This window comes from Ailuropoda melanoleuca, chromosome 10, assembly GCF_002007445.2.
Source record: "Ailuropoda melanoleuca isolate Jingjing chromosome 10, ASM200744v2, whole genome shotgun sequence".
NCBI lineage: Eukaryota > Metazoa > Chordata > Mammalia > Carnivora > Ursidae > Ailuropoda > Ailuropoda melanoleuca.
In genome coordinates this window covers 98,297,333-98,321,476 of record NC_048227.1, presented here as the reverse complement: position 1 = coordinate 98,321,476, position 24,144 = coordinate 98,297,333, and the positions used below count along the sequence as shown (strand labels likewise).

Here is a 24,144-nt window from a genome sequence, read left to right as displayed (position 1 = left end):
CCAATATGACATAAATCATTATATCTTATAATAAATAGAGTATATACATTTATTCAAGAAAAAATATTACCCACCTACTGCCTTTGCTCGTGATCTGCCCTGCTAGCACTTTAAAACTTAAAAAAACAAACAAAATAAATGTGTCTCATGAATTACAGGATAGCCATCCCAGATAAATGAGGGAAGAACGGTGGAGATCTTGGCAGATCATTATCCATCATCGAGGGGTAAAAATTAGTATAATGTATTGTAACAATCATTTTTTAGAAAAGAAAAAAAATGATTAAAACAAAATGGAAAAGTTTAGAAAGTGGAGTGCATCACACATAGTGAGGTTAAGTGTTTTATGAAACTTGTGTATGTGGATGTATGGATGAGTACTGGGGTTATAATATAAATGGTGTTTTACTGCGAGTCACAGTCTAAAAAGTATGGAATGTACATATGAAGAATATGAAGTGGCTACAGACTGAAGTGCAAGAGAATAAGAATAACAGGGATAGTTTCCAGAATGCAGTTTGGCAATTTATAGCAATTTGTTTGTTTGTTTATTTGTTTGTTTTAGAGAGGGAGGGGGGAGCGGAGGGGCAGAGGGAGAGAGAGAATCTCAAGCAGGCTCCAGCCCTACACGGGGCTTGATCTCACAACCCTGAGATGATGACCTGAGCCAAAATCGAGTCAGACTCTTAATCAACTAAGCCACCTAGGCGCCCCTGTGGCAGATTATTTGTAAATTTATTGGAATTTGGAAGGCATTTTTCCTAAGGAATTAGTAGTTTGTCGTAATTGGATGTCTAGCTGAAACCACAAAAGCTTATTTAACTCATAATACAGGTAATATATAAATTATAATATGATATATAGTACAATGGCATATGATATGATTAATATAATGACATGATGTAATATAATGAACATAATACAATGTAAATCAACTATTATAGTTAGTATAGCCCTAAGCCAGCACTTCCATTTAACCTCCCCATGGTGTCTCCCATTCATATGACTTCTGAGCAAACTGTTTTAAAGTCTAAAATTATAGGATTTCAATCACAATATCATGTGCATGCATTTCACAACAAAATTTAACATTTTGGAATGACAATCTAATATTTTATGTTTTGTATTGCCGCCTGATTTGGTACAACTGTTACCTAAACTTCTTTGCCTAATTAGAATTGCTTACCCTTCCTCAGCTTCCCCTCCCCAAAAAGAACAAGAGAAGTATTGAATAGGCTAAAATGATGGCAGTTTTCAAACCAGGTAACAATAAGATCAAATGACACATTTTTTTTTAAAAAGTATAATATTTATAATTCTATCCTTAAGATAATTCTCTATCATTAAAATTGTCAGCATCTCTAAATAATGAAAAAAAGAATAAAGAGTTAATATTCAACCGCCAAGCTCAATAAAAATCTGCAGCAGGGAAAGTCATCTTTCATGAGAGCCACAGAATAATAAATGGGCAGGTAATCCTCTGAGTTTACTTTGTCATATGTTACAACAATAAAGGAACAGTATTCTAATGGTTATTTGATTTAAATACCATAAGAGTATTAACAATTCGATGCTGATTATATATAGCTAGATTTATATCTATCTGCTAGATAAGTGTATTCAGACAGGAAGAGAGAAGGGGAAAAGCATTAACACGAAATATCTTCCATGTGTTGGCACTATAATGGTTTCTCATATGCATTATCTTAGGAGATAGAATGATACATAGTATTTTGTGACAATTTAATATTACAAAAATTTTGTAATATGTTATCTATTACTATTCTCACATTACAGTTAAAGAAACCATGTTAGTTTCGTATAGCTGCTGTAACAAATTACCACAAAGTTGTTGGCTCGGAACAACATAAATGTATCTTATGATCCCATACTTCAGAATGTGAAGTGGGTCTCACTGGGCTAAAATCAAGATGTCAGCACGTCTGTGTTATTTTCTGGAGTCTCTGTGGGAAGATACATTTCCTTGTCGTTCCAGCTTCTAGAGGCTCCCGTCTTCTAAAGACCCACACCTTGAAGGTTTTATCCTCTCAGCTCTTGACCCTCTTCTTCCATCTTCAAAGTCAGCAGCATTGGGTGATGTCCTTTTCATGTTGCCATTTCTATGGGTCTCTCCTGCAATTCTGTCTTCCAACGTTAGGGACCCTGTGATTACATTGGGCTTACCCAGATAATTCAGGATAATCTATCTTAAAACTAGACGGTTGGCAACCTGAATTTCATCTGCAAGCTGAATTCCCCTTTGCTATGTAATCTAGCATAGTCACAGGTTCCGGAAATTAGAATGTGGAAACCTTTAGGAGTTATTATTTGGTCTACCACAGAAACTAAGTTTCAGAAATCTTAGGCACCTTGTCCAAGGTCACATAAGTAGAAGGAGAGGGAGCCTGGATTCTGACTCAAATTTGCCTGACTTCAGCAACCCTGCTGCTCTATTCAATGCACCTTGCTGAACAGTTTATATGTCTAAAATTAGGGAAAAAAAAATCTTCACGGTTTGGGTCTGATCAAGAAACATACCTTGAGTGCTTGTTGCACCGTACTAATGCAAAATACACAAAGAAGAATGAAAGACATTGTTCCCTTTAAAGAACTGAGAGTCTAACAAAGGAGACTCTACACTGTATTATTATAATGCAGTATATTATGGTGCATGTGATATTGAGATACAGTCTGTACTCTGTTGGCTCTATAAATGCAGTGCTGTCAAAATTCAAAGTGGGAGGGATCAGGGCCAAAGCAGGAAGTACCACGAAGGTAGCTAACATCAAGAAGGTTCTCCGAAGTGGTCACTTTTGTGATGGGGCCAGAAAGATTAATAGGATTTCACCCAGAAGAGGAAATAAATAAAGTGGCAGGGGCATTCTGGTGGAGCAGCAAGTTTCAGGATACATTGGAGGGAAAGAAAGAGGACATAACCGAAGTAACACCAGAAAGGAGTTTGGGCCCACACTGTTTTGGACCCTGAATGGGACAAGAAGAGGTTTGAATTTTTTTTCCTCTAAGTGGAGAATAGGCACGAGGAAAATTTTTAAGCTAAAGACAGGGCATGAGCATATATGGTTTAGAAAGGAAAGCCTGGAGACAGACTGTTGGAAAGGCTGATATGGTCATTTCATTATAAGTGCTCTTGGGAAAAAATGCCAGGCATTCTACAAAAAGCCTATTCAAATGTCTAAGGTTTGAGAACAACTTGAATTTTTGGAGTTTCATATTCCTATAGAAAATAAAGTCTACTCTAATCAGAGGCAGTCATTTTCATTCATTTATTTAGCAAATATTTATTAAATAGATGACTGTCTTTCAAGCTGTATGCCAGGTGAATAATCAGTTGACATTAGTGAATAAATAGATCCTTCCTGTTGTCCTAGGTCCCACGTTTTAGTAAGGCAGACAGCAAAAAAAAGTAAACAACAAAAATAATAACTAAAATAAAGTGTAGTCATACCAAAGGAGACAAACAAGGACTGAGATGGAGAGTTACAGAGAAGGTTATCCCTTGAGTAAAACCAGGATTGACTGACATTCACCCTGAGCGCACCATACTTGTTAAAATATAACAACAGGGTACAGCCACACCTGCTGTATCCTATTTTAATCGATGTTCCCAGGCTCCCTAAGTACCCCCACTTTGTATCAGCGCCACATTGGATTCTCCCACAAAACTCCCTAGAATTCCTCACTGTCCAGCAACCAAAGAATTATGCTTGGACTGAGGGGAGCCTCCAGGGTTCTGCTCAAGTTCCAAGACCTCTGCCATCCTTTCTGATTGTTAGACACTGACTCTTGGTAGGTGGATTAACGGACACATAGAGAGGAAAGGGAGCAGTTGCTTGCTGAGTCTGTTCTACCAAAATGGAAGTTTGGAGGAAATGTGTTGATATGACAATTATTAAGACTATGAAAGAAAGAAAGAAAGAAAGAAAGAAAGAAAGAAAGAAAGAAAGAAAGAAAGAGAAAGAAAGAAGGAAAAAGAAAGAAAGAAAGAAAGAAAGAGAAAGAAAGAAAAAGAAAGAAAGAAAGAAAGAAAGAAAGAAAGAGAAAGAAAGAANAAAGAAAGAAAGAAAGAAAGAAAGAAAAGCATTGGAGGAAGCAATGTAAAAGCAAACTTGGTGGAAAAGTAATCAAAGGTCAAATTAGTTTTCTTTTCCATTAGAATTTAACAAGCAAAGTTCTGAGAAGGTAGCCTGCATGGTAAGACATGGACAAAGAGAAGGCAACCAAAAAGCAGAAGGTGATCATTCCAGGCAGAGAAGGCTATACATGCAGGAAAAGAGAGGAAGCAAGAACCTGGCATGCCTAAGGAACAAAGAAGACCAGCATGCCTGTAGTTTATTGGAAAGAGGTCAGAGACAGGCAGGGGTCAGATTAGGCTCTTTAAGAATGAGCAATTGGCTGCAACTGGCAGCCCCTGAGGGTTGAATGCAGATGACTGAAGTGATCCACTTTATGTTTTTAAGATTATTTTGCTGCTGAATATAAATGGATTGTAGAGCAAGAAGATTGGAGGCTGTTGTAAGAACGTATGTGAAAAATGTTAGCATCACAAATGGAGAGTGGAAGTCAGGTGTGAGATCTGTTGTCAGGTGTCGATGATGGTGGTGGGATATGGTGTTGAGGGGAGGGAGAGACTGAGGTTTCTGGAATTACCGTATGGCAAAGTTGGTGGAGAGACAATGTTTCATGGAGAAAAGCAAGCATTCTATTTGCACATATCATGTTTGAGATATCTGAGACCTCCCAGTGGCACAAACAGCAGGCAGTTACAGATGCAGGATTGGGCTGAAAATACATTTGAGAAGCATCAGTATAGAAATGGCATTAAATCCATTAAATTAATGAACACATCTAGGAAGAAGCAGGAGAGAGAGAAAAAAGATCTTGCACTGAGCCCTGTGAAATCATATACTTGAGAGTTTGGGTAGAGAAGAAGTCAGCATATGAGAAAGAGACAGACACAAGCTGTGGTCAAAGTTGAGAGAACAGAGTCCTCCAAAGAAAGGTTAACTGCCAGCCATCTCAAGAGTCCACGTGACCCAAAGTTGAAGTGTGTCCACGTCGCATTCACATTGTCCAAGCTCTCTCAATGAAGAGTTGGGTGAACTTGGACACTCAACGTCCCTGTGCTCCACGTGCCTTATTAGTAAAAGGGAATAATATGTTTAAAAAGTTAATATGGGCANTTGGACACTCAACGTCCCTGTGCTCCACGTGCCTTATTAGTAAAAGGGAATAATATGTTTAAAAAGTTAATATGGGCAGGGGCGCCTGGGTGGCACAGTGGTTAAGCGTCTGCCTTCGGCTCAGGGCTTGATCCCGGCGTTATGGGATCGAGCCCCACATCAGGCTCTTCCGCTATGAGCCTGCTTCTTCCTCTCCCAGTCCCTGCTTGTGTTCCCTTTCTCACTGGCTGTCTCTATCTCTGTCGAATAAATAAATAAAATCTTAAAAAAAAAGTTAATATGGGCAAAGTCACCTAGAATTTGATAGGCTATGTAGTAAGCATTGCTAAATCTAGCTATTGTTCTTACACATTAAGTAAGACGAGAATAACTAAGTGTCCTTTGGATTTGGGAACATGGGGATCCTGGGGACTCTGGAGGACAGTCACTTTAGAAGCAAGGATGGAGCGGGCCGAGGAGTGGACAGGAAATGAGGAAGTCAGAAGAGCAGGTATACCTGACTCTTTGGACAAGGGCTGGAAATGGGGCAGGAGCTGAAGAGGAGTTGGCTCAAAGGGGGTATGATTTATTTATTTAAGGCAGGAAACACAGGTAGGCTATGATCATCGTTAAGAACCACACATTCTCCTTTCTTTTCACCCTGTGCCACGTGGCTTCCTCTTCTTCAAGAGGCTCAGGTGGGAGAATTAACAGTAATTTTAACTCTTCCTTCCTCCTGAGCATCCACTTTGATATCTGAGGCAGGAATTGCCCATCTAGACCCTCACCTCGGATGAAGGGGGGAGGCTGCCAACTTAGACTTCTGAACAAGACGTAAGCTTGGTCTTCATTCCCAAACTGGAGAAGCATCATTATCACCGGAAAGATTAAGAATGCTTGTTCTAGGTCATTTAACCCAATAGCTGAAACTCATTCCGGGAATGATAGTTTGAATTGGAAGTGCAGAGAATAGTGAGGGAGGTATTAACTTGGGATGATTGAGGGGAGGGGAAGGCTAGTAGGGTAGGGGAATATGATAAGTCCAATAGCAGTCTGAAGGCACCAGGCTCCAGGTGGGCCAAAAGGGAAATGAGAGCATGACAACACCCTGCTCTGGGTCTCCTCCTCGAGGGTGAGCAAGCCTCCTGCACCCTTCCTCCTTTTGTGTTCACCTACCCCTTCTCTATTGGAGGAATAGGTAGCCAGTGGCTGTGCATGAATTCCAACTCACTAACTTGTACAGAAAAAGGCAGATCATAGGCCCTGTGTGTGCACGGGGGCACTGCCTTTCTCCTGTGGCCTCCGCCTATACTCTGGTCTCTGAGGCTTGAGGTAGTGAAGATCAAGGGAAGAGAGCTAGCACAGAGAAAGAAGGACTAGGTGTGGCCTTATTTAGTAGTCCACCTGTACTCCTTTGGCTGGGGAGGGATGGAGCTGTCACCAAGATGTCCAGGGAGGCCCACAGCTGGTTGAACCCAGAGCCTCTCCATTCACAGAGCAGTTTGTTCCTGCATCAATTTTTAAGTGCGTGCAAAAGACTTAAATGCAAATGTGTTCATATTCACAGTTTTATTTATTCTTAAGCTTTTTTTTCACTTAAATGTTGAGGTTTAGACTAAAAAACTATTAATATAAGAAAGGCTAATTATTTTTACAATGGCTTTAGCGTGTGCTGGTTTTTTTCTTCTTTCACAAAAAGGTTTGCTTTATTGTGCAGGGAAAAAAAAAAAAAACGCTACCTACAGCTCTCTGAGTCATCCTGAGTCAAAAGGGTTGTCTGTCCTCATCACCTCATTAGGATACTTGACAATAATTCACAGACCTTTGGGGATAATCCGCAGGCTTTCAAGTACTGCCTGGAATACTGATAAACACTGTATTTTTAAAAATAGTGTAACTGTTACATGGTTCCCACAGGCAATTAGCCCGTGTTGCTTGCCACAAGTTGCCCTGCTTCAATCCCCAGAGAGTAAGTATTTGGTCTGTCTGTTCAGAATTATCATGTATTTCCTTCTTCCCTCTAGGTAGGTCACTAGATTCCTTTGTGAACAGTGGGCATCAAACAACCATAAAAAAAAAAAAAACACCTAAATATGTGCAAAATGCAGCTGTTAATATTTCTCAAGAGCATTGAGTCATATTGAGTCATATTATGTGAAATTATAAAATACTATCAGAAAAGGGCACTTTACATACCTAATAGTCATTTTATAAAGTTCAATTTGGCAATTCCAAGCCACATTTAATTTTCTCTGAAAATTCCCACAGGGCAGAAAGATATTGCTCTTTGTGGCTTTCACGTCTATTTCAGGGAACTGTAAAATGACAACCTTTTGGAATTAGCACTTTTTCTATAAATAGACACTAAATCACTTTGCCAAATAAAGTCACATATGCATTTTCATTAAAATAAATACTAAAATAATAAGTAATTTTGCTATATAACCATTCTGGGATCTATGAAAATTAGAATTCTGTATTATAGTGCTGTATGAATCACTTGTAGTTCTTCATCTTCACTGATAGGTGGGGCTAGTAATTTCTGTATTAATTACAATATTTTAGCATGTTAAAATCTGTATCTAGATGAAGCAGCTACTTCAAAGCTTCAAAACTGATGAAACTGCATACTTCTCTTTTAAGGGATAAAACTGTTTGCATTAATATGTGAAATACACTACTGAAATACCCCCTGCTGATTTCATAGGCTTTGCAGGGAGTTATGCATAATTTTCTGATAATTAAAGGACTGAGGATCAGTATTTATGATGAAAAAAATTAGATCTCAAGAACTATTAAAAACTTGGAAGATTCTTCTAAAATGGAATTTTAAAAATTCAGCTCAACAATTATTTAACACATGCCATAGGTAAAAGAGCAGAGTAGACTCAGAAGATCAGAATTAGAGGCTCAGCTGCACACTTAACCAGCACCGTAACAGTGCTCACCTGATACCTTTGTAAAGCTACATCACAGAATTGAAAAGAGAATTAAGTGAAGTAACTTGGGAAACTTTGTAAATAACAGTTCCAACCTCACAAATGTTGGTTATTGAATGTAGCATGGTATAAAACAATAATCCTCCTATTTAGATGTAAGGATAAATTCTCAGGAATCCACAAATTCTCCATATAAATATGTTTTTACTCCTTTTAATTTTGTTTTTTTTATGTTGGTGCTAATCTTTTTTAAAATTTATTAATTTGAGAGAGAGAGAGAGAAAGCATATGAGCTGGAGGGGAAGGGGGAGAGGGAGAGAGAATCTCAAGCGGAATCCCCACTGAGCACGGATCTCCATGCTGGGCTTGATCACAAGAACCTGAGATGAGGACCTGAGCCAAAACCAAGCGTTGGATGCTTAACCAACTGAGCCATCCAGGCAACCTGATGACTGTTGGTGCTAATCTTTAAAAAAGTTCATGTGAGCACATTCTAAATCATCTGAATATCCTCCTTGTAACTGCCATGTAACATATATATTCAGGATAGCACTAGCGCCAAGTAATCCAACTTCATTTGTTTTCAAGTTAATGAAAACAGATACGAGCAGACTTTAACAGGTAGGTTCCATGTTCCTCCAAGGGAAAGGCAGGGTACAATGGCAAAAATTCTGAGCAAAATTTGTTGGTAATTTAGATCCAAAAGACCGATGACAAAATCATTACGTGGCACACTATAACCTTAGTAAGCTGAACTCTCAAGAAAACAAAATCCTGCCAGTCTGCATTACCAGCAGTGATTTAACATCTTGCATCATTTATATTGATTTTGTAGCTTTGCGTATATATGTTGCAATTGTTTTAGTTAAATAGCCATGGTAAAACTGTAAACTTTAGCTTATACTCAGATTCATATTCCATTTATTTAAATAAGATTATAGAATTAACATACACTAGTTAACTTAAAAATAATTTAACTTGAGGCCTGTGGCCCATGAGATCAGAACTTAGAAGTTTAGCTAAATCTTCTTTCTGTATTTTGTGGTGTGATCCTGGGCAAGTCAAATGACCTCTCAACATTGACTTGAAAAGCAGGCCCCGGACACAGACTTGTGGATTGAAATCCTGATTCCACTACTTAGTAGCTGTGCAGCCTAGGACAAATTGCTGAACCTCTCTAAGCCTTTATCTTTGTAACAATTAATGAGATAATAGTTGTAAAGCACTCAGCTGTGAAGCCTGGTACTTTGGGAAACTCTCAATGAATGTTAGCTATTATTACTAGTATCATGTTTATTTCCCTTCCTTTTCATCCTTACCTTTCCAATTACTACAAGAGGAGAGTGCAGTAATTGGAGCATGCAAGGGCAGTAAGAAAACTTTGGGAAGGCAAACAAGCAGTGGCAACTACTACTCACTGCAAAGGCAGGTGACTAGAAAAAGCAGCAACCATACATGTCCAGAAACTTAGATTGGATCTGGGTTCCACGATTTTCTAGCTTTGTGAATATCAATTAATTTATATCACCTAAGTTTGTGTTTCTTCCGCTCTAACCTGAGACTAGTAACATTTACATTGTAAAACTGCTAGTGAAAGGTTCAAAAAACAAATATTCGATATACGTGCAATATTCGATATACGTGCACACGCTTCCTGAACTCTAAACAAGGCCGTTTTTCTCACTGGGTACGTGTAGAGGGGGCAGAAGAACTGGATTCTACTTTTGGCCTTCTCACTGCAAACTGTTCGCCTACCGTTTAATCCCTCTGACCGCGTTCACCCGCTAGGTCATTACAGTAGTAACGGCCACCATTGATTACGGGCTTACCGTATGCCATCCATTGCACTATGTTCTGAATCTGTACACCAGGCGACTGTCCTCATTTAGTTCCTGCAATTTTAAGGTACATGTGTCCATTTAACAGATGGAAAACTAAGGCTGAAAGAAATTAGAAACCTGCCATCCGGCACCTGCAATGCTAACGTTCTAAAAACATCTACCATAAGAGAAAATTGTTAGCAACCAATAGTTTTGCCTCTAATCATGGGCTTTCCCGCAATTATCCACGAAGGGGAATCAGACATGTCACTCCGCCAGGTGAATTCACCCGGGGCGTTCCTGGGCTCCACGCTCCTCTGATCCGCCCCTCCGCGTTCTTGTCCAGGCCCCGCCCCGTCCCGCCCCGTCTCCCCCACGGGCCGCTCTGGCCACCGCCCACCCAGGAGAGACCCCGCCCACCCATGAGAGACCCCGCCCTCCCCGAGCCTCCAACCCTCAAGGGCGAAAAGCAGCGCGCACCCGGCCTGCACCGCGCTTAGAGAGACGCAGCGCTTGCGCTCTGCGGGGGCCTAGATTTCCTGTCTGTCCACGCGCTTCCGGCGAGTACATCCGACCAATAAGGTGGGCTCGGAGGCGGGCCTTAATGCTTACCCTCTCCCGCCCACCCTTCCACGCCCTGAATGATTTAATAGCTGCGCTAAAAGTCCGCGGTGAGGCTTGGAAGGTGCCGCGAGGCTTCATGGCTACCTCCGGGACGCTGAGCACTTTCCGTCTCCCGCCGTTGCCCACGATTCGAGAAATCATTAAATTATTCAGGCTGCAAGCAGCGAAACAGCTCTCCCAGAATTTTCTCCTGGACTTGAAGCTGACAGGTGGCTGTTTTCTCAGTGCTCCCCCACATCCCCGGGGACGTGGGCCGGGGGTTTCGCGCAGACCCTGAGGGCGGGTGTCTGGGGTCAGGCAGTGTGCAGCGGGCCTTAGGTCAGGTCCTTCGACCGCTTTGTGCTGAAAGAACCCCGGAGCACCGCCCAGGAGAAGCGTGGAATGTGTTGTTCGCCCGTAGAATGGCGTGCTCGCGGGCGTTTGCCGTGGGCTAGTGAAGTCAGGTTGTGGAGACACAGAACAAACACTAGGGGAGGCAGGGGTCGCGTATCGTGAAAGGCCGTTGTGGAAATTCTAATCTCGTGTTAACACTATAAAAGGGCACTGCATGTGTAACTAGTTCTGCTTTTCATGCAATTTAAAGTTACCAGAATTTAAATTAGCGCGGGAAGTTTTTCAATAACATGTCGAAGAAGTTTCACTCGTGGGATTACGTTGTTTAAATGTTTACTTGTTGAATCCAAAACCCTCGAGGGCGCAAATATTCAGTCAATACGTATCAGACAAGCTACTGTGTGCCAGTGCCGGAGATGCACTTTGTGAGTGAACAAGGCAAAGTCTGTCCTCAGGGAGCTTACATTTTTAGCACGTTTACATTCCCACTCCTATTTTAAGTCATTATGAGGTAAAATTTATGTGCAATAAAATTAACTAGTTTGAAGTGTAGAGTTTGATGAGTTTTAACAGAGGTATACATTGGATTAACGGCGACCCCCCTTTCTTGATGATACTTTCTTCTAAAAGGAGGTTGCAAGAATAATATGTATTACAAAAATGTCCACTAATTCACCTTTGGAATATTTACCATATTTGAGGTTTTGCTATTTAATTCCATTTGGGCCCCTCTCGAGAAGCTGAAAAGATCAAATCATACCCAGAAAATTCATTTTCAGTTAAATGAAGTGTAGTCCACAAACCATCAATAAGTCGTCTTATTTCTTGGATGTGGAGTCTTTATTCTGCTAGTAGAAATATGACTTTGGGTAAATAGCTTAAGTAAGCTTTAGTTTCTCACCTGTTAATTGGAAGAAGGCCCCACTACAAGATCGTTAAACGGTTACCCACCTCTAAAATTCTTTAGTTCTAGTAGTAACTGGAACCAGCCTTGTCTGCCAGTAATTAGTCACATTGTGTCGGTATAAAGCACCATTCTTAAGACGGAAAATATAGGTCTTTATATTTTCAATGTAAAAAAAAACTTTGTTTACAGTATCTTGTGTGAGCCTTTATTCACTCTCAGGAGTAAATTCTGGAATCTATTCCCTCTTCTCTGGGAACCAAAGTGAAGGGAGATTAAAGTCCTTGTCTGAGGTGAGACGCTCAGGTGGGAGCAGATGCTTCTTGGATTGACCGTGCCTTTTTGGTATTCATTGTATTTGAATGTGCCTGAAAAGTTTGAGGGCAGAGCCCCTGACCTCTCCACTATACTAGCTCTCCATTAAATTAATGATGCCTGTGCTTAATGTATCAATTCTGTTCCTTCTAAAAGGCCTTGGTCTGTAGTGGAGGAAGAATTGCTGTAGAATTTACACCTGAGCTGGAGTCCCTTCTCTTCCATTTGCTTTCTAGATGACCTTGCACAAATGAAACAGTAGAGAAGGAAATTAAAAAGTTTAGAGAAGTTAAATTGGGATAGTAGTTCTTAATGTGTTGGAAGGATTGGAACGATTGTGAGATGCAAAAGTGAGAAAGCATGTAAAGCACCTAAAATGAATGGTTGGTGACATATACTGATTCCCTCCCAGCACCAGTTAAAAGACAAAACTATTTTGGGGTGCCTGGGTGGCTCAGTTGGTTTAGTGTCCCACTCTTGATTTCTGCTCAGGTCATGATCTTGGGGTGGTGAGATTAGCCCAGCCTGGGGGGGTGGTTTGCTCTCAGCAGGGAGTCTGCTTGAGATTCTCTCCCTCTCCCACTGCCCCTCCCCCTCACTCTTTCTCTAAAATAAATAAATCTTTAAAAAAGGCAAACTATTTTTGCATTTAAGCATACAAAAATGGTACTATATAGTCTCAGTGAACACTGCAAAGAAGTGCTGGTATGTTTTCAGTGGCTAAATTTCCACTAATCCCAGGAGGCCCAGTTACTTGGATTTTAGTATCTCAGTCAATAAGATCAGCCCATTATGTTTTTCCAGAAGCGATAATTGGTTGCAGTGAATCCTCAATAATCTTTCATGATTTCTTCAGGTCTGCTAACTTAAAGAGGTTGATTAATTCAAAACTTTTTTTCCATATCAATTTGCATATTTGCAAAGCTTAAAAAAAGTCTCCACTAATAAGTTAAACTTTTTCCTAAAAATGATCAAGAATCTAAATTTCTGCTAGTCCTATAATCTGGGAACTTTTTGCTGTGGCCGTATTGACTAACTAGATGTCTATAGGTAAAAATGAGACTGCCAGCACTTTTTACTTTGGGATTTCAAACTAGCAGCACTGGAAATTCTGAATGTAAAACTATTCTTACTTATTCAAATATTCAGTATTTGGCAACTCTAGAGACACGGTGCATGCTTACCTCTTCAGTTTGTAGGAATTGATTGATTGGTTTGGTGGAGGAACAGATAGAAAATACAGTATTAACTATATTTAAGTTAGGAAGTTTGTCATGATAATCCTATTTTTGTTAAGGGACTGATGATACAGGTCAGCTATGATGTGGTAGTATAGCGAATGGCCACTATATGTTGGTTTAGGTTAAGAGTTAAATAATTGGACAAATACAGTATGAAGGATTAGTTGAGTAATGGTTGATAAGAATTTGTAGAGGTTATTGTTAAATTGTGTACATTGAAATTTATTAAGGTAATTAAAACGTTCTTTCTTCTAGATAAAATTGTAAGGAAAGCTGGGAATCTGACAGATGCTTATGTTTATGAAGTGGGCCCTGGGCCAGGGGGAATCACAAGATCCATTCTCAATGCCAACGTTGCTGAACTTTTGGTGGTTGAAAAGGATAGTCGATTTATTCCTGGATTACAGGTAAGATACTTAAAATGTCTTTTTTAGGAGGCAAAAACCCAATTTAAATCTTGAGGCCATGATTCTTAAGCTTCAGGATATCCGAGGATTGTATAGGTTGCTCTTCAAACTGCAGATCTCCAGGCCCCATTTCAGAGATTCTAATTCCATAGTCTGGAGAGGTCTCGGAATTGCATTTCTAACAAGCATCCTAGCTTGGTCTTTTGACCACTACTTGAATAAACCTGCATTATGCATCAGTGCTAAACAAGCTAGTTGCTTTGTGTGATCTTTTTTTAATCTAATAGCTGTGCTTGTTCTGGCTCATTCCTTCAAAAATAAGTAAATAATGCCAATCATAACTTAGTTATTGGCATGACTTACGAGAACTTTATTTAGATTCAGAAAATCATTTCTACAAGCAAAACATGGGGAAAACACTTGCTTTTTAAAGAGATTAATTGTTAAGCTAAGTGTTTGGTAAGAATTTAAGTGAAGAACTGAAGTTGTACCACTGTACGCATAGATTTAAGATGAGGTGTGAATGAAGTGATACATGCATCTTTAAGACAGTAGCTGCCATTGTTATATGAGAAATATTTGAGGGAAGTGGGCATGTTGAAGGAGATTCATAGCTGTCTCTGAAAAGGTGGAGTGAAGAGGATAGCTAATATTGATTTCTAAAAACTAATACAAATAGGTGGAAATTGAGGGAGGCAGGTGTGGATTTAAAGTAAGGAGGGATGTATAGTTTTTTTAAATGGTGGCAAACAGTGAAACCCATTTTATCAGGGATTTTATAAAGGGAATTCTTCACGGGGGGGGGGGACTTAATGGCTGAAGGGCTTTTGTTTGATTCCTCTGTAATTCTAAAACTTTAGAAGAGCCCTTAGCCTTTGGCTTAGATGAGTAGCAGTTTATTAAGTGAGTCCAACAGAATAATAAAATTATCTGCATTATTACTTTCATACAAGAGACAACTTGGTTTAAAATTGGTACAGTCTAATGCTTGTATGTGCAATCATTGAAAAATGTTTCATTTCTACCAGAACAGTTTGAGGAAATTTGTTTGAGAATCTAGGGCTTTCCCTTTAGGTTTTTTCCTCTAGCCCTTTCTGGACATGGGAATACTCATCTGACTTTTTTGCATTTGAAGAGACTTCCTAACCCTCAATCTTACCATCTGCTATACATAATTCTTTCTTATGAGGCAAGGAAGAGAATCAACTTTCTGTTCATCCCCACCTTAATTTACATGTTCTCTTTTCCTCATCTCAACTAAAGATCTTTGAAGACAGACTATTTAAAAGGCAAATACACGCTTCTCTTTTCAGCTGCCCCACCAACACCCTGCACTCCTAACCCTGCCTTGTTTTATTTGTCTCATTAGATTGATCATCTGATACACTATATTTTCTTATTTGTTGTCTATCTTACCCTTCTGGAATGTCAGTGCCAAGAGCATGGAGATTTTTGTGTGTTTTGTTCCCTGCTCTATCTCTACCACGTGTAACTGTGGCTGGCATATAGCAGGTGTTCAATAATTTCTTAAATGGGAAAATAAAAGATTGACTATATGTCTATGTACCTATCTAATTAATGAACTAAATGTGTCATTTAATAGCGAAAATGAATAATTGTGCAGCATTGATTATTAAAAAGTTTTGTGTTCTTTTTTCTAAATATAAAGATTTATTTTAAGGTAAATTGCTTTGTAAGAAATGTGTATTTGTCTTATCTGTTTTTGTAGAAGAAGCAAAATTAATTCTTAGTGTCTTACATCGCAGGAAAGGAATTTGCCTTAAAAAGAAATGTTGGGTACTAAAATATCAAATAGATTTCTTTTTCCTATAAAGAATGTTTCAATATGTAAAACCACTTTCATTTAGAGGTACTAAATTAATCATAAAACTGAATAAAGGCAGAAGAAGTGATCTATTTTAAGGATTCCATTTTAGCGGTTTCTAAGCTAATAAAACTACTTTTTAAAGAAATTGTAATAATTTTTAAAATGTCTTCTAGCTGAAACTATGTCATTTGTATCTTAATCCAATTCTTATGATACCGTGATGAGGCATCTTAGGGTCTTAGGGGAAAGAACATAGTGCTAACATACAGTTTTCACCATCAGCATGTTGGAAAGTAAAAAAAAAAAAAAAAAAGTCTCTTCTAATATGTGAACGCACTATAGGATAGTTTTGTGGTAAAGAACACGGACTTCAGCGTCAGATTGCCTGGCTTTGACTTCAGGCTCTATCATTTACTGGTCATATGTCTTTGGGCAGGTAACTATGTCCTCTGTGCCTCAGTTTGCTCATAGGATTGTAGTGAGGATTAAATGAATGCCTCATACTTGGTTAAGCACTCAGTATAATTTTTGATATAAATAATTAAGGTACTGGCCCTCTGCCTTGGGCATCTGTTAATTAAGGATTGATTAGGAGACTGCTTATCTGGGCAGAGATATAGGAGAACAGTAAAGTTATTCCTTGGGAACAGTAGAATATAAATCCCCAGTGCCATGGAAACGTTGGAGCTCTCTCTCAACAGCTCAAGTTAGCATTGGACAGCTAGGGTTTCTTTCTCTTTATGTTGTAGCATTTCCTTGTGATTGTGCATTTTTAGGGTTTTGTTCTTGTTGTTATTTTTTAGTTGCTTTTTGTTGTTACATTTTTATAGCTGGGCGGATTCTCTGTGCTTTGGAGGGGAGTGAGATTTTTTGGTACCTCAGGGAACTTGAGGTTTTGTTAAGTTCTTCCCCCATTTCAGAATTGGAGAGAACAGCATAAGTAGTACATTCTCCCTTAAGTAAATAATCTGGGTTCTTCATTTTTTTTCCTGTTTGTTATTAATATATAAAATCTTTAAAACAACCATATTTATGGAGGGCTTACTGCACGAAGTACTTTATTTTACAATTTTCTTGAGTATTATTGATAGGCAGTTTACTGCATATGTTAAAAGTGTACAGATTACCGAATTTTGACAAATATATAATCTCCTGAAACTATCACCACAATCAAGATAATGAACATCACCTTCAAGATTCCTCATTTTCCTTTATAATCCATCTATCCCTCCTCCCCTTCCCTATCTTCAGACAACCATTGCTCTGTTTTGTCACTATAGGATACTTTCCATTTTTTAGAATTTTATACAAATGGAATCATACAGTATATGCTCTTGTCTTACGTCTTTTACTGAGCATAAATATTTAGGGAGTCATCCATGTTGGGTGTTAATCAGTAGTTTGATTTTTTTTTTTATTGCTGGTTTATTCCATTGTATGGATATGCCAGATTTATAGATCCATTCACTAGTTGATGGATTTTGGGTTGTTTTCATTTTTTTGGCAATTATGTATAGAGCTATCATTAACATTCATATGCAAGCCTTTGTGTGAATATATACTTTTATTTCTCTTGAGAAAAGAATTAGATGTGGAGTGTCTGAATCTTATGGTAGGTGTATGTTAAACTTCTTGTGAAACTACCAAACTGTTGGGGCACTTGGATGGTTCAGTTGGTTGGGCATCTGCCTTCTGCTCAGGTCTTGATCCCAGGGTCCTGGGATCGAGCCCCACATCAGGCTCCCTGCTCAGCAGGGAGCCTGCTTCTCCCTCTCCCACTCTCCCTGCTTCTGTACTCTCTCATCTGTCAAATAAATAAGGAAAATCTTAAAAACAAAACAAAAAACTACCAAACTATTTTACAAAGTGGCTGTACCATTTAACATTCCCCCCAGCTGTGCATGAGAGTTCCCTTTACTTCACACACTTCTCACACTTGGTGTGGTTAATCTTTTTAATTGTACCGTCCAAATGAGCATATAGTGGTATCTTAATGTGGTTTTTATTTCCATTTTCCTAATCCATAATATTGGACATATTTTCTTAAGATTTATTTATGTTTAGAAAGAGAGTGTGGGGGGAGGGTGGCGGGCAGAGGGAGAGGGAAAGAGGAAATCCTCAAGCAGACTGCCCACTGAGTGCAGAGCCCAAACTAGGGTTTGATCCCAGGACCCTGAGATCAAGACCTGAGCCGAAAGTAAAAGTTAGCTGCTTAACCCAACAAGCCGCCCAGGTGCCCCTGGACGCATTTTCATGTGTTTATTTGCCATCTGTATATCATCTTTTGAGAATTGTACAAATATTTTGAGCATTTCTTGTTTTGTCTTTGTATTTACTGTATTATAAGAAATCTTTATATTGTTTAGATACAAGTATTTTGTCAGATAAATGTTTTATAGTGCTTTCTGCTCAGATGGGACTTATGTTTTCATTTTTGACATTTAACAGTGTCTTTCAAAGAGTAAAACCTAGTTTTAATGAAGTACAGTTTATCAATTTTTTCCTTTTGAATTTGATGGTTTTTGCATCTTAAAAAATAATTGTCAAAACAAGAATTTCCATATTTTCTCCTAGATGTTTTATAGTTTCAAGTTTTTATGTAGGTTTATGATACATTTTGAGATACCTTTTGTGCATAGTGTGAGGTAGGAGTAGAAGTTTGTTTTTTTTGCACCATTTGTTGAAAATTTTATCTTTTCTTCATTGAATTGCCTTGATCCTGTTGTCAAAAATCAACTGGTCTTGGGGCACCTGGGTGGCTCAGTTGGTTAAGCATCTGTCTTCAGCTCAGGTCATGATCTCAGGGTCCTGGGATCGAGCCCCGCATCAGGCTCCCTGCTCCGCGGCAAGCCTGCTTCTCCCTCTCCTTCCTGCTTGTGCTCTCTGTCGCTATCTCTGTCTCTCGCTCTCAAATAAATAAATAAAATCTTTTTTAAAAAAATCAACTGGTCTTAGATATGGTGGTCTGTTTCTGGACTTGCAGTTGTTTCCAGTTGATATGTAGGTCTGTTTTTTTCACCGAGACCAACCTGTATTGATTACCGACCTTACCCTTCTTTTCCAAAACTGTTTTGGCTATTCTATAAGTCCTGTGCATTTCCATATAGTCTTAAAATTAGATCATCAATTTCCTTTTTTTTTTTTTTTTTTTTTTAAAAGCCTGATGAGACTTGGATTGGGATTGGACTAAAACTATAGATCACTGTAAGGAGAACTCATGGCATCTTAAGCATAAGTTTCTGATCTGTAAACATGGTATGCTTCCCTGTTTATTTAGGTTTTCTTCAGTTTCTCTCAACAGTGTTTTGTAGTTGTAAGTATACAAATCTTGCACATCTTTTGTCAAATTTACCCCTAACTATGTCCTATTTTTTTGATGTCATTGTACTTGGTATTGGCTTTTAATTTCGATTTCCATTTGTTCGTTGCTACTGTTTAGAAACACCATCTGTTTTAAAGTGGACTTTGTATCCTGCAGCCTTGCTGTGCTCACTTCTTCATGGCTGTTTTGTAGATTTATTAGGCTTTTCTGCATGCGTTATTTCATCTGCAATAAAGACCATTTTACCTTCTCCATTTCAATATCTTTGCCTCTGTTTCTTCTTGTCTTGGCTAGAATCTCCAGTACAGTGTTGAACAGAATTAGGGGTAGACCTCCTTGCCTGTCCCTGATCTCAGGGGGAAAGCATTCAGACTTTTGCCATTGAGTATGATGTTAGTTGTAGGTTTTGCCTGGATCTCCTTTTTCAGACTGAGGAAGGTCCCTCTGTTCTATTTTGCTGAGAGGTTGTGGTGCTTTGTTTATTTTTTGTTCTTGCTTTAAACAATGGATGTTGAGTTTGCAGAAATACTTCTGAGTTTATTGAGATAATCATGTGGCTTTTTTTTTTTAATATGGTGCATTGGGTTTTTTTTGTTTTATTTTCTAATGGTAAATCAGCCATCTGTCGAATCTTCAGTGATATCCTCTCATTCCTGATATTGGTAATTTGTGGGTCTCTCTTTTTTTCCTGATCAATCTGGCTGCATATTGGTGAACTTTATTGTTCTTCTCAAAAAAGAACAACAAAAAAGCTCTTGATTGCATTAATCTTTCTGTCTTGGGTTCTCTTTTCTATTTCATTGATTTCTGCTCTGAAATCTTTGTTATTTTGTTTCCTTGAGGTTAACATTGTTCTTTCTATAGTTTTTTAAGGTGGAAGCTGAGGTGGTTTCTTTGAAGCCTTTCTTGTTTTCTTACAGGTGTGTAGGGCTATAAATATCCCTCTCAGCACAACCTGGGCAGAATCCCACAAATTTTGATAGGTTGTAATTTCATTTTCATTCATTCATAATGAATGAAATTTACTAATTTACTTTAAAAATTTTTTTTCAGATATTAGACCTAAAGAAAGACTTCTGGAAGAAGTTCAGAATTCCCATATAAACCTTCAACTCCAGTTTCCCTTTTAATTTCTTATTTGACTTGTTGGGTTACTTAGATGTATATCATTTAGCTTGTGAATTTTGGGGTTTTTCAGATATCTTTCTTTTATTAGTTTTTAATTCCATTGTGATCAGAGAACATACTTTGCATGACTTGAATAATTTTAAATTATAGTTGTTTTATGGTGTACATATGATTTGTCTTGGTAAATGTTCCTTATGCATTTGAAAAGAATATACATTCTGCTGAAAAGAATGTGTATTCCCCTGTAAGGATATGCATTCTGGTAAAAAGAATATGCATTCTTCTGTTGTTGGATGCTACAGAAATTTCAGTTAGGTCAAGTTGGGGTTATTCAAGTCTTCTGTACCCTTAGTGATTTCCTACTTGTTCTGTTATTTATTAAGAGAAAGGTATTGAAGTCTCCAGTTCTGACTGCAGACTTGTCTGTCTGTCCTTGCAGTTCTATCAGTTTTTCTTTCTGTTTTGAAGCACTGTTATTAGGTGCATAAACATTTAGGGTTCTTATGTCTTTGTGATGAATTGGTTCCTCTATCATTTTTTTTCTTTTAAGATTTATTTATTTATTTGACAGAGAGACAGCAAGAGAGGGAACACAAGCAGGGGGGAGTGGGAGACGGAGAAGTGGACTTCCCGCCGAGCATGGAGCCCGATGTGGGGCTCAATCCCACGACCCTGGGATCATGACCTGAGCCGAAGGCAGATGCTTAACGACGGAGCCACCCAGGCGTCCCTGGTTCCTCTATCATTATGAAATTATCGCCATTATCCCTGGTGATATTCTTTCCTCTAAAATCTACCTTGATAATATAGCCATTCCAGCTTTCTTTTGATTAATGTTAAAGTGATATACTTTTTCATCCTTTTTATTTGTGTCTTTATATTTAAAGTGGGTTTCTTGTAGGCATCTGGGTCTTGCTTTTTTCTCACCAATCTGATCATCGATGTCTTCTGTATTAGTTTTCTATAACAAATTACCACAAACACAATAGCCCTAAAATGACACAAAATTATTCTCTTACAGTTCTGGGGATAAGAAATCTAAAATGAAGGTCAGTAGGGCCCTATTCCTTTTCTGGAGCCTTCAGGGAAGAATTGTTTCCTTGCCTTTTTCAGCTTCTGGAGGCCCCGGACCTCTTGCTTCTATATTTACTATTGACTTTAATCCTTCTGCGTCACTCTTACTAAGGCCCTTGTGACTGATTATGTTGGGTTCCTTGAGATAATCTAGGATCATCTCCCCATCTTCCAATCTTTAATCACATCTGCGAAGTCCTTTTTACCATGTAAGGAAACATAGTTACAGGGATTAGAATGGGAACATCTTTGTGGGGCCAGTATTCAGCCCCCTGCAGTTTTTATCTATAACTCTGTTTTATTGTTTTAGTAATTTATTGAAGGTGTATGGTTATATATCTTTAATGTATCCCAATTTATCTTCAAGTAGTAAGATAGCACTTTATGTATAGCATACAAATCTTACAATAGCGTATTTGTATTTCTCCTTGCAGGCTTTTGTACTATTATCATATGTTCTACTTCTCCATGTCTTGTAAAGTTCACAATACAGTGTAATTTTTGTTTTAAAAGTCAATTCTATATTAAAGAGATTTCAATACAGTTGACTTTTGAACAATGTGGGGGTTAGGGGTGCTGACCCCCACATAGTTGAAAATCCACATATAGCTTTGGACTCCCCAGAAACTTAACTACTGAGGTCTACTGTTAACTAGAAGCCTTACCAATAACCAGTTAATGCATACTTTGTATGTAATGTGTGTTATGTACTGTATTCTTTTAATGTAAGCTAGAGAAAGGAAAATGTTATTTACAAACTCATAAGGAAGGGCACCTGGGTCTCTCAGTTGGTTAGGCATCTGACTTCTTGGGTTTCAGCTCATGTCCTCCCCACATCAGGCTCCATGCTCAGCATGGAGTCTGCTTGTTCCTCTCCTTCTGATCCTCCCCCTGTGCACGCACATGCTCTCTCTCAAAATCTTTAAAAAAAGAAAAAAAAAGAATATATTTATAGTACTATAAGAAATCTGCATGTAAGTGGACTGACCAGTACTGTTCAAACCCTGTTGTTAAAGTGTCAACTATGTCAACTATAATAAGAAACATTGTTACATATTTACACATTTGGTTACTTTTTGGGGGGGTATTAAGTAGATTCCATGCCCACCATGGAGCCCAACACAGAGCTTGAACTCAACGACCCTGAGATCAAGAATTGGACGTTCAACCAACTGAGCCACTCAGGTGCCCCCCATATGGTTACTATTTTGAGTATTCCTCATCCATATTTCCATTTAGTATTATTTTCTTTCTACCTGGAAGACTTTCTTTAGCATTTTTTATAACTGTGGATCTGTTGGTGACAGAACTTTCAGTGTTTGTATGTCTAAAATGTGTTTTATTTTCCCTTGGTTTTTGATAAACATACTGGCAGGGTTTTTTTCTTCTAGTAGTCAAAAAAATGTTGCTCCGCCATCTTCTCATTTGCATTGTTTCTGACAAGAAATCTGTCGTCATTCTTATCTTTGCCCCTCTTCCTTTTTTCTCTGCCTCCTTTTAAGATTTACTCTCTATCACTGGTTTTGAGCAATTTTATCATGGTGCACCTTGGTGTCCTTTTCTTCATGTTTCTTTTGTGTGGGGCTCCTTGAGCTTCTTGGATCTGCAGGTTTTCCTGCATTTCCTGCTGTCCAGAGTCTGAAAATTGTTGTTTCATCTATTTTGTACATTTTTTATCTAAGCCAGAAGAATCTACCTGGTCTTTTATACTCCATCTTAGAGTAAGAAGCTCTAGGATTCTTCTTAATTATTATGTGCTTATTTCATGGAATTTGGAGACAGTAAGTCATGATTATTGTTAGTATCACCTCTGGGTTTTATAATAGGTAAACAGTGATTATTTCTACTTGACAGGCAGGGTGGAAAGCTCACAGGATTGAGAATCAAATAGGCTGGTGTCAGATCTCAGAAACAGCACATACTAGCTTTGTGATCTTGAGTTTGCTATTGAACCAGTTATAGCTTCAGCTTTCTCATCTGCAGCATGGGAATAATAGCTATCATTTGTGATCCTTGCAAAGATAGATGGAAATTTATGTAAAGTATGTGAAGAGCCTGGCATATTGCCAGTAGCTAGTAAATGGTTGCTATTATAATGATGCCGCTTCCCTGTCATTTTATAAAGGGATATATAAAGTAATTTAGTCATCCTGGCAAAAGGAACTGTTTTTCAACAGAGATAATAAAACTTTTAAGTTCTTTTATCTCTAGCAGATTTTACAAAAGAAAAGATTGCCTGACTTTCTGTTGTGACATGATTACATACTTCACACATGTGACTTACTTGATATAGCTGTAGCTGTAATCAAAACTCAACAAATAAGTACAAGGTGGCCTACAGCCAAAGTGATTTCCTAGCCCACTACAAATTAGACGTACAGAGATCAATGCTAGAAGCAGACCCACTGACAACAGCAAGAAGTAACAGTTATTACTGTGGCATAAAAGCTATAAAAAGCAAACATAAAAAGTAAAAAAAAAAACAAAAAACAAAAAAACAGTCGTGAGAGATCATAACCATTGAAGCCATTACTTTACAGGCAACAGTGACCCTAGTCATCAAGAAAAGGGTGAAATTGGGTTCACCGTTCTCAGCTTAAGGAAGAGAATTGTGGGATATTGTATGGAAGGATTTCTATCTGAAAGTTTTTTTCCTTTTTTTATTTTCACAAGTTTTTTTAATTGAAGTATAACATACAGTGTTGTGTTAGTTTCAGGTGTACAGTATAATGATCAATTCTATACATTTCCCAGGGCTCATCAAGATAAATGTACTCTTAATTCTCTTTATCTGTTTCACCTCTTCCCCCACCCAGATCCCCTCTGCAATGACTAGTTAGTTCTCTGTATTTAAGATTCTGTTTTTCTATTTTTCTCTTTTCTGTTTCTTTTGTTCTTTAAATTCCACATATAAGTGAAATCATACGGTACTTGTCTTTCTCTGACTGACTTATTTTACTTAGCATTATATTCCCTCGGTCCATCTGTGTTGCTGCAAATGTGAAGATTTCATTCTTTTTTATGCCTGA

The 24,144-nt window shown here is 38.4% G+C and overlaps 1 protein-coding gene across 4 annotated transcripts in view; it reads left to right on the top strand.

The window, feature by feature from the left end:
- Positions 1 to 10,570: 10,570 nt before the first annotated feature.
- Positions 10,571 to 24,144, top strand: part of TFB1M (transcription factor B1, mitochondrial) — a 79,798-nt gene continuing 66,224 nt past the window's right edge. For all 4 annotated transcript variants that reach the window (XR_004628186.1, XR_004628185.1, XR_004628187.1 and 1 more), the window contains exons 1-2: positions 10,571 to 10,772; positions 13,612 to 13,763. Coding sequence is in view for 1 of the 4 variants with exons in the window: in XM_002927153.4 (XP_002927199.2) it covers positions 10,640 to 10,772; positions 13,612 to 13,763 (285 nt within the window). In the remaining 3 variants the exon portion in view is untranslated. The remainder of the gene's footprint in view (positions 10,773 to 13,611; positions 13,764 to 24,144) is intronic.